Source organism: Dendrobates tinctorius, unplaced genomic scaffold (assembly GCF_039654945.1).
Source record: "Dendrobates tinctorius isolate UK_male_01 unplaced genomic scaffold, ASM3965494v1 ptg000172l, whole genome shotgun sequence".
Lineage (NCBI taxonomy): Eukaryota > Metazoa > Chordata > Amphibia > Anura > Dendrobatidae > Dendrobates > Dendrobates tinctorius.
In genome coordinates this window covers 916,482-932,825 of record NW_027361839.1, presented here as the reverse complement: position 1 = coordinate 932,825, position 16,344 = coordinate 916,482, and the positions used below count along the sequence as shown (strand labels likewise).

The 16,344-nt window shown below is 51.9% G+C and overlaps 1 protein-coding gene across 2 annotated transcripts in view; it reads right to left on the bottom strand.

Annotated features, from left to right (window-relative positions):
• The window catches only part of SPAG17 (sperm associated antigen 17), a 346,460-nt gene that overhangs the window by 25,308 nt on the left and 304,808 nt on the right, over positions 1-16,344 (bottom strand). For both annotated transcript variants that reach the window (XM_073551016.1, XM_073551017.1), the window contains exons 16-27: positions 12,622-12,738; positions 12,189-12,343; positions 7,725-7,924; positions 4,781-4,875; positions 4,306-4,560; positions 4,057-4,168; positions 3,737-3,850; positions 3,546-3,659; positions 2,965-3,170; positions 2,768-2,891; positions 1,275-1,450; positions 1,013-1,178 (exon numbers count right to left, since the gene is read on the bottom strand). In XM_073551016.1, the coding sequence (XP_073407117.1) occupies positions 1,013-1,178; positions 1,275-1,450; positions 2,768-2,891; positions 2,965-3,170; positions 3,546-3,659; positions 3,737-3,850; positions 4,057-4,168; positions 4,306-4,560; positions 4,781-4,875; positions 7,725-7,924; positions 12,189-12,343; positions 12,622-12,738 (1,834 nt within the window). The remainder of the gene's footprint in view (positions 1-1,012; positions 1,179-1,274; positions 1,451-2,767; positions 2,892-2,964; positions 3,171-3,545; positions 3,660-3,736; positions 3,851-4,056; positions 4,169-4,305; positions 4,561-4,780; positions 4,876-7,724; positions 7,925-12,188; positions 12,344-12,621; positions 12,739-16,344) is intronic.

The window sequence follows — 16,344 nt, the reverse complement described above, 5'->3', positions numbered from 1 at the left end:
CCAGGGGGCTATCCATCAGTATATTAGAAGCGTGCCGGTCAGGGGGGCTATCCGTCAGTATATTAGAAGCGTGCAGGCCAGGGGGGCTATCCATCAGTATATTAGAAGCGTGCCGGTCAGGGGGGCTATCCGTCAGTATATTAGAAGCGTGCAGGCCAGGGGGGCTATCCGTCAGTATATTAGAAGCGTGCAGGCCAGGGGGGCTATCCATCAGTATATTAGAAGCGTGCCGGTCAGGGGGGCTATCCGTCAGTATATTAGAAGCGTACAGGCCAGGGGGGCTATCCGTCAGATCATTAGAAGCATGCAGGCCGGGGGGGGGGGCTAGCTGTCAGATCATTAGAAGCGTGCAGGCCAGGGGGGCTATCCGTCAGATCATTAGAAGCTTGCAGGCTAGGGGGGCTATCCGTCAGATCATTAGAAGCGTGCAGGCCAGGGGGGCTATCCGTCAGATCATTAGAAGCGTGCAGGCCAGGGGGGCTATCCGTCAGATCATTAGAAGCGTGTAGGCCAGGGGGGCTATCCGTCAGATCATTAGAAGCGTGCAGGCCAGGGGGGCTATCCGTCAGATCATTAGAAGAGCGCAGGCCAGGGGGGCTATCCGTCAGATCATTAGAAGCATGCAGGCCAGGGGGCTATCCGTCAGATCATTAGAAGCGTGCAGGCCAGGGGGCTATCCGTCAGATCATTAGAAGCCTGCAGGCCAGGGGGCTATCCGTCAGATCATTAGAAGCCTGCAGGCCAGGGGGCTATCCGTCAGATCATTAGAAGCGTGCAGGCCAGGGGGGCTATCCGTCAGATCATTAGAAGCGTGCAGGCCGGGGGGGCTATCCGTCAGATCATTAGAAGCGTGCAGGCCAGGGGGGCTATCCGTCAGATCATTAGAAGCGTGCAGGCCGGGGGGGGCTATCCGTCAGATCATTAGAAGCGTGCAGGCCAGGGGGCTATCCGTCAGATCATTAAATTTGTATGGCTCCTGACTATAGCTGATAACCGGCTTCCCTTCTCCTACCTTTTCTGGCCTCAGAGGTGAACTCTTTGGGGTCCTCTATAGGCGCTGGTTGGGAGTCCGGCCTGGGGGTCTCTGTTGCTTCTGTTGGTATGTACTGGGGGGCACGAGGATCCATGACTGGACCAGAATCAGGACTCTGGATTACGGTTCCGTCAGGTAGAAGGATCTGGACACATGAATCATGGAATAGACGTTATGTCAGGAGCAAGCATCGCACGAGACGACGACGTCTGTGACATTTATTACACACGTGTTATCGTACCTGGGTGCGTCCATCCAGTAGGCTCCTGATGACCGTCCCCTCAGCTGTGATGACACGAGTCGTCTCCAAGCTCTCCGCTATCTGACTGATTCTGTATACATGGGCGTTCCTCACTTTCACAGGGAAACTTTGTCGGACAAGCAATCTCGGACCGGTCTGGCTGCTATTACAGCACTCTGCAGTGTGGGGTGGAGGGGCTATTACAGCACTCTGCAGTGTGGGGTGGAAGGGTTATTACAGCACTCTGCAGTGTGGGGTGGAGGGGTTATTACAGCACTCTGCAGTGTGGGGTGGAGGGGTTATTACAGCACTCTGCAGTGTGGGGTGGAGGGGTTATTACAGCACTCTGCAGTGTGGGGTGGAGGGGTTATTACAGCACTCTGCAGTGTGGGGTGGAGGGGTTATTACAGCACTCTGCAGTGTGGGGTGGAGGGGTTATTACAGCACTCTGCAGTGTGGGGTGGAGGGGTTATTACAGCACTCTGCAGTGTGGGGTGGAGGGGTTATTACAGCACTCTGCAGTGTGGGGTGGAGGGGTTATTACAGCACTCTGCAGTGTGGGGTGGAGGGGTTATTACAGCACTCTGCAGTGTGGGGTGGAGGGGTTATTACAGCACTCTGCAGTGTGGGGTGGAGGGGTTATTACAGCACTCTGCAGTGTGGGGTGGAGGGGTTATTACAGCACTCTGCAGTGTGGGGTGGAGGGGTTATTACAGCACTCTGCAGTGTGGGGTGGAGGGGTTATTACAGCACTCTGCAGTGTGGGGTGGAGGGGTTATTACAGCACTCTGCAGTGTGGGGTGGAGGGGTTATTACAGCACTCTGCAGTGTGGGGTGGAGGGGTTATTACAGCACTCTGCAGTGTGGGGTGGAGGGGTTATTACAGCACTCTGCAGTGTGGGGTGGAGGGGTTATTACAGCACTCTGCAGTGTGGGGTGGAGGGGTTATTACAGCACTCTGCAGTGTGGGGTGGAGGGGTTATTACAGCACTCTGCAGTGTGGGGTGGAGGGGTTATTACAGCACTCTGCAGTGTGGGGTGGAGGGGTTATTACAGCACTCTGCAGTGTGGGGTGGAGGGGTTATTACAGCACTCTGCAGTGTGGGGTGGAGGGGTTATTACAGCACTCTGCAGTGTGGGGTGGAGGGGTTATTACAGCACTCTGCAGTGTGGGGTGGAGGGGTTATTACAGCACTCTGCAGTGTGGGGTGGAGGGGTTATTACAGCACTCTGCAGTGTGGGGTGGAGGGTTATTACAGCACTCTGCAGTGTGGGGTGGAGGGGTTATTACAGCACTCTGCAGTGTGGGGTGGAGGGTTATTACAGCACTCTGCAGTGTGGGGTGGAGGGGTTATTACAGCACTCTGCAGTGTGGGGTGGAGGGTTATTACAGCACTCTGCAGTGTGGGGTGGAGGGGTTATTACAGCACTCTGCAGTGTGGGGTATGATGGGTGGCGGGCGCAGTGTGCCTTCATCAGTCAGGTCTCCTCACCTGTGGTTGGGTCCTCCGTGAAGGTCAGCATTAGTCCAGTGGGGTAGGAGAAATTCAGCGCCTGCACTGCCGGGACTTGCACTGGTTTTGCGGCTGGTGTCTCTGGTGGAGTGACTGGATGAACCTAAACAAAGGACAGCGGAGTCACCAGTGGTTCCGGTGGACACTGCTCAGTCTTGCAAGGGGCACGTCCTCACCTTCACCTCTGGGGTCTTCAGCGTCTCCTCCACCGTTGGGACCTGGGGCGTCTTCACTCGGGCAGCTCGGGGGGATTTTCCTCGGGGGGACTTGTGCACTTTCCCAGAGGAAGGTGGGGGAGGCTGAGGTGGGGGTGCTGGGATGACGCTGGGCGTGTGGACGGACGGGAACGTCAGCATGGCCTCCAGTTCTGGATCTTTCTCCTCTGTGCCAGGAGCAACATCAGTACATATCAGGAGCCAATACAAAAAGTAAAGCAGATGTCCGGCTGCTGTGGTCACACCCTGGACACTGGAGTCACCAGGGTCTGCTTCATCAGGACCCCACCATGACTGGTGACTCCAGCTCCGCTGCAGTATCTGCAGGAGTCTACGGGAGTCCTACAGAAGTCTCCCCATTACTAATAGCACCATCATATCCAGATGTGAAACTCATCACTCCAAGCCATCCCATGCTGAGGGTCAAAGTCCTACCTCTATCTTCCTCCTCCATGCTTTACACTGCAGTTCTGCTTGCAGTGTTTAATGCAGACAAGCTCAGCAGGAAGTAAACTGAGCCGCCTTCTCAAAGGTCCAATTACCTGGTCCACGTCCGGAGGGGCCGTAGTGGCTCAGTGATAGCCGGATCCCACTGTGAAAAGTGGCTGAAAATGACCCAAACTCGCTGAGGCCCGGACTCTCCAACGCCCGACTCCCTGCAGAAGAGGTCATAGTGTCAGCGCCTGCTCCGGTATCTGCTCCGGTACATTATATGGCTATTACAGGACTGTACCATGGTGCTGACCGCACTCTTCCTGACCACCACGGGGCGCCTTCCTTGGATTCACAACATGCACCAGGAATTCATGGCCGTCCTTTAGTATCTTCACTTTCACGTAGTTGGAACCTACAAAAACAGCGATGAGGATAAATCACCGGACCGAAGGGGCTTTACAGCCATCAGAAAAGTCAGGATGGCGGTCCGACAGCTCGGACCCTCACTGATCAGGGTAGAAGGAAGCGCGCAGGAGAATGAGTGTGACCCCCCGCACTCCACCAGTCCTCGAGATCACTGGGGTCCCTCTCAGCCTTTGTCATCTCAGGTCACCTTACCTTTCTCGAACTGTGTGTGCTCCACCTGAATTTGGCCTCCATCTGTGGGGAAGAGGCAGCGACAGCCCCCCGACACCTGGATAAGATCGTCTCCAGTGTCATAACCGATGAACTGAGTGAAGAATCAAAAACCCACAATCAAATAAATGCAGGACGGCCACACCGTCACAGTGGTCCCCAGGATATGGCCAGGGCCAGGACACAGGAACCTCCTCCAGAACAGACAACCCACCAGGACACAACACTTACTTCATACACATTCTTAGGAGGGTCCTGCGGCACAGTAGATGGCACGGTGGCAGCCATGGGGCCATTCGGCTCCTCCTCTTTGTCCTTCTCCTTGGCGTTCTTCTTCTGAGCGCTGAGGGATCGCTGACGCGAGGACTCTGGTCTCTCTTTGCTTCCTCTGCGTTTCTTGCCTCCAGATTTACCACCCTTAGCATTTTTCTTCTCCTGCTTGAGACGTTCCTCATCCTTCAGTCGGTCTTGTTCTTCTTTCCAGGCCTGGGGATGAACTTTACTTAAAGGGGCACTCCAGCCTCCAAAGTGACCATGGATCCCCTGTATAGGGGATCCTATAAGACCTATGTGGGTTCCAATACTGTCTATGCCCAGCTCCAGAATGGGAGGCCATGTTCCTCCTTGTAGCATTTGGTGTTGCTGATCAGGCAATAAATGATCATTTTTGGAACTTGGAGAACATGGTGGAAGTATCATGTCTCACCTTCAGGGACTCCTCACGTATGAACGGGCTCTGGGATGGCTGTGGTGCCATTTCTTCTCCTTGGCTTCCCTGCCGGGATCCTCTGCCCTTTGGACCTGAGGAAAGGACAAGATTCTGAACTGTGTAGTGCTATTTTGTGACATCAGCACCAGGGGTCTAAGTGATGAGGTCATCAGCAGAATCACATGCAATGGAGGATCTCACAGTGCTGTCATCAATGACATCATCACTAGGGTATTGTCACGGTCACACGTGTGTCTGGACGCAGCGAGTACCGCAAGGTGAACCCATGACACGCGTGACCCTGGATACACCGCCTCCAGTGGGGCAAATTTAAATAAGACGTGCATCAAACACACCTGAAACTCTTTTATAGAGCCTCACACCTGATTTGTAATACGTGCACATTAAAACTAAAGTGTAATACCATTCACCACCACCAGGGCAACTTAGAACAAACGACACCACATGTAATAATTCTAATGGCCACCAAGGGCAATCAACCCACTTTGGCACTAAGCCAAAGGAAAAAAAGTTCACTTTGTCCATTTACTTGTCAGATCCACCTTGGATCATGACAGGTATGACTCACTATGATGTCAGTCGTCACATATTCTGGAGGAACTCAATATATGGTCATCAATGACATCATCACATCATCACTAGTGGTGAAGCCACAAATACTACTAAGTAATGTCACCAGTCACACATGCCATTCTGACGTCACCCATGCCCTCTACAGTGATGGTCCAAGCCGTTATGTCATCTGTATGATGTCATCAGAAAAATTGCTTACTATTGCTGTAATCAAGGTGTCAGTGATGTCACTGAACGTATCAGTGTGATGTCATCAGTAACATCATTTACAGTTACTGTACTCATTAGGAGGTCAGTGATGTCACTGAATGTAACAGTGATGTCATCAGTATCATCATTTACTCATTAGGAGGTCAGTGATGTCACTGAATGTAGCAGTGATGTCATCAGTAACATCATTTACAGTTACTGTACTCATTAGAAGGTCAGTGATGTCACTGAATGTAGCAGTGATGTCATCAGTATCATCATTTACTCATTAGGTCAGTGATGTCACTGAATGTAGCAGTGATGTCATCAGTAACATCATTTACAGTTACTGCACTCATTAGGAGGTCAGTGATGTCACTGAATGTAGCAGTGATTTCATCAGTATCATCATTTACTCATTAGGAGGTCAGTGATGTCACTGAACGTAGCAGTGATGTCATCAGTAACATAATTTACAGTTACTGTACTCATTAGTAGGTCAGTAATGTCACTGAATGTAGCAGTGATGTCATCAGTATCATAATTTACTCATTAGGAGGTCAGTGATGTCACTGAATGTAGCAGTGTGATGTCATCAATAAGGCTGGTTTCACATTTGCGCTTTTGTGCGCAGCGCATCGTGCGCACCCGTGCGCATGCGCACTGCGCACCTATGTTTAACATGACGTGCGCATGTTTTTGCGCACACTTGCGTTTTCGTGCGCATGCGTTTTTTTGTCTTTTGCGCCAGGTGCGCCAGACGCAACATGTTGGATTTTTTGGTGCGCCCTGTCTCGGCAAAAAAACGCATGCGCACGCTTGCGCACGGAATGCGCAAAAACAACACATTGAAGTCTATGGTAACGCATGCGTGCGCATGGTCTTGCGCACGGTTGCGTTTTTTTACGCATGCGTTTTTGAGTGAAACAAGTCTAGAATGTTCTCTAGACAATGGAAAAAACGTCACACTTAAAAACGCATGCGCATAAAAAACGCCAACGCATGCAAAAACGCATGTAAAACGCAAACAACGCTGCGTTTTTTTTACACATCAGCGTGCGCATGACGTTAAAAAACCGCGCGTTTGTTTTGCGTTTTTCTTTGCGTTTTTTATGCGCCCGATGCGCTGCGCAAAAAAACGCTAATGTGAAACTAGCCTAAGACCATTTATAGTTGCTGTTCTCATTGAGATGTCATTGTTTGCACCATTATGAAACCCCCAGTTTTGGTCTCCATTGTGATATCATCAGTTATAGACGTATTCGAGATTTCAGAGACACTTTAAACAGAATGTTGTGATGTCATCAGTAACACTATCTGTTGTAACTGAAATAAGTCATGCTGCCTTTCATGCCCATTTATTATGACATCACAGGGAAAGTGAGGTCACCATTGATTACTCACAGTCGTGGTGATGTCACTAGTGGAGCCTTCTATATACTCACACTTGTGTGCGCTCACTGTGATGACATCACTCTTGACATCCAGTCAGGTCGAATTAAATGATGTCATCAGCCATTTCATCCATTGTTAAGGTGCTGGTTGTGATGTCATCAGTGACATCAAACACAGAGATGGTATCCTGAGATTTACCCATAGTCTTCCTTAAGGCTATGTGCACACGGTGCGGATTCTCCCGCGCAGATTTTACTAAATCAGCAGGTCAAATGACCTGCAATTTTCCTGCGGATTTAGTGCATTTTTTGTGTGGAATTACTGCCGTTTTTGTGTGGTTTTCCACCTGCGGATTTGTAGAATGGAGCAGGTGGAAAACTGCAGCAAAACCGCACAAAAGAAGTGACATGCTGCTTTTTTTATTCTGCACGAAATCCGCGCAGGAAAATCCGCAGCATGTGCACTGCGTTTTTTTTTTTTTACATAGCCAATAATGGTACTGTACATCACCTGCAGATCCGCAGCAGAATCTGCACCGTGTGCACAGAGCCTTATCACATCAATGTGGCCACCAGTACTCATTTCCAGGTCAACCACAGACGTTTCGGTAAAGATTACGACTGATGAGGACATCGGGGAGGCGCAGGCGCTCATACAGAGATACGATACACTATATTGATCCCGAGGGAAATTATGGCATCAATATGGTAAAGCACTGAACCCCCTTCCTTCCCCCAGACGGCGTCATCCCGGCTGCACGCACTTCTTGATTTCTTTGGGGAGACAGATTTCCGGGTCTTCTTCTTATTGGGGGAGAGGTCTCTGGCAGCAGGGTCCTTGTCCTCCGAGGCTTGCGCTCGACTCAGAGCTTCTAATTCTCTTTCTGCTTTTCCTTCTTGATATTTTGATTCTTCCTCTTGAACCCAATGAGAGATGGAATCGGCCACAAGCTCCAGGTAGTTTCTGTAGGAGAAGGCAGGAAAGAAATGTGACCGGGAGACAGAGAAGAAGAAGATACATCAGGCGAATGTATGAAGGAAGCAGCCACATGTATCACAAAGGAGAAGGCTATGAGAAGAAGAATGAAGACTAGAGCACAGTGATGGGGGATGTAAGGAGAACACAGTGATGGGGGATGTAAGGAGAACACAGTGATGGGGGATGTAAGGAGAACACAGTGATGGGGGATGTAAGGAGAACACAGTGATGGGGGATGTAAGGAGAACACAGTGATGGGGGATGTAAGGAGAACACAGTGATGGGGGGATGTAAGGAGAACACAGTGATGGGGGATGTAAGGAGAACACAGTGATGGGGGGGATGTAAGGAGAACACAGTGATGGGGATGTAAGGAGAACACAGTGATGGGGGATGTAAGGAGAACACAGTGATGGGGGATGTAAGGAGAACACAGTGATGGGGGATGTAAGGAGAACACAGTGATGGGGGGGATGTAAGGAGAACACAGTGATGGGGATGTAAGGAGAACACAGTGATGGGGGATGTAAGGAGAACACAGTGATGGGGGATGTAAGGAGAACACAGTGATGGGGGGGATGTAAGGAGAACACAGTGATGGGGGATGTAAGGACAACACAGTGATGGGGGATGTAAGGACAACACAGTGATGGGGGATGTAAGGAGAACACAGTGATGGGGGATGTAAGGAGAACACAGTGATGGGGGATGTATGAAGAATACAGTGATGGGGGGGATGTATGAAGAATACAGTGATGGGGGGGATGTAAGGAGAACACAGTGATGGGGGATGTATGGAGGACACAGTGATGGGGGGGATGTAAGGAGAACACAGTGATGGGGGATGTAAGGAGAACACAGTGATGGGGGATGTAAGGAGAACACAGTGATGGGGGATGTAAGGACAACACAGTGATGGGGGATGTAAGGACAACACAGTGATGGGGGATGTAAGGACAACACAGTGATGGGGGATGTAAGGAGAACACAGTGATGGGGGATGTAAGGAGAACACAGTGATGGGGGATGTAAGGAGAACACAGTGATGGGGGATGTAAGGAGAACACAGTGATGGGGGATGTAAGGAGAACACAGTGATGGGGGGGATGTAAGGAGAACACAGTGATGGGGATGTAAGGAGAACACAGTGATGGGGGATGTAAGGACAACACAGTGATGGGGGATGTAAGGACAACACAGTGATGGGGGGGATGTAAGGAGAACACAGTGATGGGGGGGATGTAAGGAGAACACAGTGATGGGGGATGTAAGGAGAACACAGTGATGGGGGATGTAAGGAGAACACAGTGATGGGGGATGTAAGGAGAACACAGTGATGGGGGATGTAAGGACAACACAGTGATGGGGGATGTAAGGAGAACACAGTGATGGGGGATGTAAGGAGAACACAGTGATGGGGGGGATGTAAGGAGAACACAGTGATGGGGGATGTAAGGAGAACACAGTGATGGGGGGGATGTAAGGAGAACACAGTGATGGGGATGTAAGGAGAACACAGTGATGGGGGATGTAAGGAGAACACAGTGATGGGGGATGTAAGGAGAACACAGTGATGGGGGATGTAAGGAGAACACAGTGATGGGGGGGATGTAAGGAGAACACAGTGATGGGGATGTAAGGAGAACACAGTGATGGGGGATGTAAGGAGAACACAGTGATGGGGGATGTAAGGAGAACACAGTGATGGGGGGGATGTAAGGAGAACACAGTGATGGGGGATGTAAGGACAACACAGTGATGGGGGATGTAAGGACAACACAGTGATGGGGGATGTAAGGACAACACAGTGATGGGGGATGTAAGGAGAACACAGTGATGGGGGATGTAAGGAGAACACAGTGATGGGGGATGTAAGGAGAACACAGTGATGGGGGATGTATGAAGAATACAGTGATGGGGGGGATGTATGAAGAATACAGTGATGGGGGGGATGTAAGGAGAACACAGTGATGGGGGATGTATGGAGGACACAGTGATGGGGGGGATGTAAGGAGAACACAGTGATGGGGGATGTAAGGAGAACACAGTGATGGGGGATGTAAGGAGAACACAGTGATGGGGGATGTAAGGAGAACACAGTGATGGGGGATGTATGGAGGACACAGTGATGGGGGATGTAAGGAGAACACAGTGATGGGGGGATGTAAGGAGAACACAGTGATGGGGGGGATGTATGAAGAATACAGTGATGGGGGATGTAAGGAGAACACAGTGATGGGGGATGTAAGGAGAACACAGTGATGGGGGGGATGTAAGGAGAACACAGTGATGGGGGATGTAAGGAGAACACAGTGATGGGGGATGTAAGGACAACACAGTGATGGGGGATGTAAGGAGAACACAGTGATGGGGGATGTAAGGAGAACACAGTGATGGGGGATATAAGGAGAACACAGTGATGGGGGATGTAAGGAGAACACAGTGATGGGGGATGTATGAAGAATACAGTGATGGGGGATGTAAGGAGAACACAGTGATGGGGGGGATGTATGAAGAATACAGTGATGGGGGGGATGTATGAAGAATACAGTGATGGGGGATGTAAGGAGAACACAGTGATGGGGGGGATGTAAGGAGAACACAGTGATGGGGGGGATGTAAGGAGAACACAGTGATGGGGGGGATGTAAGGAGAACACAGTGATGGGGGGGATGTAAGGAGAACACAGTGATGGGGGGGATGTAAGGAGGACACAGTGATGGGGGGATGTAAGGAGAACACAGTGATGGGGGGGATGTAAGGAGAACACAGTGATGGGGGGGATGTAAGGAGAACACAGTGATGGAGGGGATGTAAGGAGAACACAGTAATGGGGGGGATGTATGAAGAATACAGTGATGGGGGGATGTATGAAGAATACAGTGATGGGGGATGTAAGGAGAACACAGTGATGGGGGATGTAAGGAGAACACAGTGATGGGGGATGTAAGGAGAACACAGTGATGGGGGGGATGTAAGGAGAACACAGTGATGGGGGGGATGTAAGGAGAACACAGTAATGGGGGGGATGTATGGAGGACACAGTGATGGGGATGTATGGAGGACACAGTGATGGGGGGATGTATGAAGAATACAGTGATGGGGGGATGTAAGGAGAACACAGTGATGGGGGATGTATGAAGAATACAGTGATGGGGGGGATGTATGAAGAATACAGTGATGGGGGGGATGTATGAAGAATACAGTGATGGGGGGGATGTATGAAGAATACAGTGATGGGGTGTCTCCACTGCGGAGTTGGAGCTTTGTGCAGAAATCCCAACATCGCGAGGCCGCATGTTCCTCACACTACTGTAAGTCACCAACGTGTCTTGAACCTGCTCCCAAGGCTGCAGCGCAGAATCTCCATCTCCAACAAGCACATTGGGGACGTCCTTGGTTGGTGATTACACAGGAGCTGCCGGCAGCGGGGACGTCCTTGGTTGGTGATTACACAGGAGCTGCTGGCAGCGGGGACATCAGTGGTTGGTGATTACACAGGAGCAGCCGGCAGCGGGGACATCAGTGGTTGGTTATTACACAGGAGCAGCCGGCAGCGGGGACATCAGTGGTTGGTGATTACACAGGAGCTGCCGGCAGCGGGGACATCAGTGGTTGGTGATTACACAGGAGCTGCCGGCAGCGGGGACGTCCTTGGTTGGTGATTACACAGGAGCTGCTGGCAGCGGGGACATCAGTGGTTGGTGATTACACAGGAGCTGCTGGCAGCGGGGACATCAGTGGTTGGTGATTACACAGGAGCTGCCGGCAGCGGGGACATCAGTGGTTGGTGATTACACAGGAGCTGCCGGCAGCGGGGACGTCATTGGTTGGTGATTACACAGGAGCTGCCGGCAGTAGGGACGTCATTGGTTGGTGATTACACAGGAGCTGCCGGCAGCGGGGACATCAGTGGTTAGTGATTACACAGGAGCTGGCGGCAGCAGATCCTGATGATTTGTACAATCAGCGGCAGAACCTTCCTCAGACGACCATTAATGACCTCAGTGACAGCAGTCGAGGCCGGAGGTGCCGGGATTTCTGCACGAGGCTCAGACTCTGGACTGGAGAATCAGGAGGATGTGATCATGTCTCCATTTGTTCACAATTTGCAGATCAGTGACGTCTCGTCCGGTGATCTCCACCATCCACCGCTTCCCCTTGCTGTAATGTCACGGAGAGGAGCACAGAGATGCGCTCACAGCTCGGGGCAGATGGATGTAGGGTAGTTTGGGGGCTCCGTGCTGACCTGAAGCTGACGTTGGAGTGCAGGGCCATGTCCCAGGACTCCTGGCTTTGCCGGAAAGCGTCCATGGGATTGTGCAGAAGGAGCAGCAGTGAATTGTCCTGGGTGTGGTGATAGGCGTCCATGCACCTGTACGACTGTAGAGCTTCATGTATGACCTGCAGCAGACACCAGCAGTTACCAGCGCACACAGGAGGGGTCTGGCCTGGTCTCGGGGGGGTAAAGGTTAATGTCCTGCACAGCGGCAATGATCTGACAGGTGTCTGCACGGGATGATGGCACAGCCTCCATACATCGCCATAAGCACCGCTCATCTGTCCGGCGTCCTTGGTGCCACCGCGGTGACAGGCAGCAGATCGGGAGGACGACGTGCCCCGATGTTGGCGTCTTTGTGCCGTACAATGGGCCGGGTCCTGGTGCCGGTCCGGTACTCTACCTGTATGAGGACAGCCGGCTCAAAGTGCTCAGAATAACACCAGTCGCTCAGAGATCTTCTCTGCGTCTTCTGAATGTCTCTGAGGTCGGCCCTGGGGGTCTCCTTCCCCCCGACGTCCTGCAGGAGACATGATTATGAGGGGGGGTACTCACTGGCTTCTATTATAAATCAGGCAGATCAGTATCTACCCCATAAAGGAGCTCTCCGCTGCTTACCATAAATCAGGGTCCTGCTGCCGGGACCCTCAATAATCTGAGGGGGAACGTGCTCAATTCCCCTACAGCTCCCCCACAGGAAAACTGAAGCATTACACAGGGACTCACTGATATCAATGCCGCGCTCTCGTCGCCCTGTCACAATGCCGCGCTCTCGTCGCCCTGTCACAATGCCGCGCTCTCGTCGCCCTGTCACAATGCCGCGCTCTCGTCGCCCTGTCACAATGCCGCGCTCTCGTCGCCCTGTCACAATGCCGCGCTCTCGTCGCCCTGTCACAATGCCGCGCTCTCGTCGCCCTGTCACAATGCCGCGCTCTCGTCGCCCTGTCACAATGCCGCGCTCTCGTCGCCATGTCACAATGCCGCGCTCTCGTCGCCCTGTCACAATGCCGCGCTCTCGTCGCCCTGTCACAATGCCGCGCTCTCGTCGCCATGTCACAATGCCGCGCTCTCGTCGCCCTGTCACAATGCCGCGCTCTCGTCGCCATGTCACAATGCCGCGCTCTCGTCGCCATGTCACAATGCCGCGCTCTCGTCGCCCTGTCACAATGCCGCGCTCTCGTCGCCCTGTTACAATGCCGCGCTCTCGTCGCCCTGTTACAATGCCGCGCTCTCGTCGCCCTGTTACAATGCCGCGCTCTCGTCGCCCTGTTACAATGCCGCGCTCTCGTCGCCCTGTCACAATGCCGCGCTCTCGTCGCCATGTCACAATGCCGCGCTCTCGTCGCCCTGTCACAATGCCGCGCTCTCGTCGCCCTGTCACAATGCCGCGCTCTCGTCGCCCTGTCACAATGCCGCGCTCTCGTCGCCATGTCACAATGCCGCGCTCTCGTCGCCCTGTCACAATGCCGCGCTCTCGTCGCCCTGTCACAATGCCGCGCTCTCGTCGCCATGTCACAATGCCGCGCTCTCGTCGCCATGTCACAATGCCGCGCTCTCGTCGCCCTGTCACAATGCCGCGCTCTCGTCGCCCTGTTACAATGCCGCGCTCTCGTCGCCATGTCACAATGCCGCGCTCTCGTCGCCCTGTTACAATGCCGCGCTCTCGTCGCCCTGTTACAATGCCGCGCTCTCGTCGCCATGTCACAATGCCGCACTCTCGTCGCCCTGTTACAATGCCGCGCTCTCGTCGCCATGTCACAATGCCGCGCTCTCGTCGCCATGTCACAATGCCGCACTCTCGTCGCCATGTCACAATGCCGCGCTCTCGTCGCCCTGTTACAATGCCGCGCTCTCGTCGCCCTGTTACAATGCCGCGCTCTCGTCGCCATGTCACAATGCCGCACTCTCGTCGCCCTGTTACAATGCCGCGCTCTCGTCGCCCTGTTACAATGCCGCGCTCTCGTCGCCCTGTTACAATGCCGCGCTCTCGTCGCCATGTCACAATGCCGCGCTCTCGTCGCCATGTCACAATGCCGCACTCTCGTCGCCATGTCACAATGCCGCGCTCTCGTCGCCCTGTTACAATGCCGCGCTCTCGTCGCCCTGTTACAATGCCGCGCTCTCGTCGCCATGTCACAATGCCGCACTCTCGTCGCCCTGTTACAATGCCGCGCTCTCGTCGCCCTGTTACAATGCCGCGCTCTCGTCGCCCTGTTATAATACCGCGCTCTCGTCGCCCTGTTACAATGCCGCGCTCCCATTTTACAATAATAATAATAAATGTTATTTCTATAGCGCCGACATATTCCGCAGCACTTTACATTTCGGAGGGGACTTGTACAGACAATAGACATTACAGCATAGCAATAATCACATACAGTAGATTATAACAAATACCAAGAGGAATGAGGGCCCTGCTCGCAAGCTTACAGTCTATGAGGAAAGAGGGAGACACGAAAGGTGGGTGGTAACAGTTGCCCTGATTGTTCGGATCAGCCCTGATATAAGAATCCGGTGTTCATGTGATGCTGCATGAACCGGTTATCAGACAGAATATATAACAGTACAGGCACAGAGGGCTATTAAATGCATAAAGCGTGTGAGAACATGATGCAAGGAACCTGGTTATGGTAAGAATATTGAATGGGCCACACAGGGTTAGTTAAGTTAATGCGGTGAGGCGGTAGGCCAGTCTGAAGAAATGCGTTTTTAGGGCACGCTTAAAACTGTGGGGATTAATCAAATTTTCCTGGATAGTGCTTTCCAAAGAATTGGCGCAGCACGTGAAAAGTCTTGGAGACGGGAGTGGGAGGTTCTGATTATTGAGGATGTTAACCTCAGGTCATTAGCAGAACAGAGGCACGGGTAGGGTGGTATACTGAAACAAGGGAGGAGATGCAGGGTGGTGCTGAGCCATGGAGGGCACGGGTAGAGTTGTAGACTGAGATGAGGGAGGAGATGTAGGGTGGTGCTGAGTAAAGTTGAGCGACTTTTGGTTTTTTAGGGTCGCATTTCGTTTCGTGAAACCCGACTTTTCCAAAAGTCGGGTCGAGCAAGATCGTCCGATTATAGGGAAAAGTCGGGGTCGTCCCGAAACACGAAACCCAATGTAAGTCAATGGGGAATAAAAGTCGGCAGTGAGAGGAGGACAGGAAACACACCAACAGTGCCCATTTGAATGCCAAAAGCATCAATTCTTCTTACTTAAGCTTGTCAACCTTAATTAACTTCATAATACAAGTTACGCACTGAAAAATGGGGGTTATTTGGCTAAAGTTGTGGGGGGGGGCTGGCTGCAGGTTTTCATGTGCCCTGGGCGAAAGAGCGCCCCTTTAACACATACCACAACTCATCATGCTCCGATACGGCAGAGAAATAGCGGTATAGTACAATGAAAAATACTTCACTTTTTACATCTCATGACGAGGCCCATCTATTTCTCCATACAGAATCATTGGTCCCATATAATGTTTGAAACAGTATATGATGAGCTCCACATAATGCTACAGTATATGTTGGTCCCCATGGATGAAGCTCCACTGTCTTATGGGCCCAAATAATGCTCCAAACATAATGGGCCCCATTTCTAATGCTCTAGTGTATAATGGGCCCTGTAAATGCTTCTCCAGTGTCTGATGTCCACCTTTGGAATGTTCCAGTGTATGGTGGGCCCCATCTATCATTCTCCAGAGTATAGTGCTCCCCAAAAATTGCTGTCCCAACATAGAAACAATCAAATAAGTCTCCTCGCTAGGGAATCCCTGTACTTGTCTGGACAGGTGCTGTAGCTTGCTTAACAGCTCGCCAGCCGTTCTCACGCCCAGTATGGATTACACGTGATTGCACAAAGGTTAGAAAGGGTACCGTATCCCCAGATAACATGTATGGATAGCGTACACATTCAAAATATATGTCTATACATCAGGAGGCAGGCTCAGACGGTGTTAGGCCCAGTATGGATTGCACAAAGGTTAGAAAGGGTACCGTATCCCCAGATAACATGTATGGATAGCGTACACATTCAAAATATATGTCTATACAGCATGAGGCAGGCTCAGACGGTGTTAGGCCCAGTATGGATTGCACAAAGGTTAGAAAGGGTACCGTATCCCCGGATAACATGTAT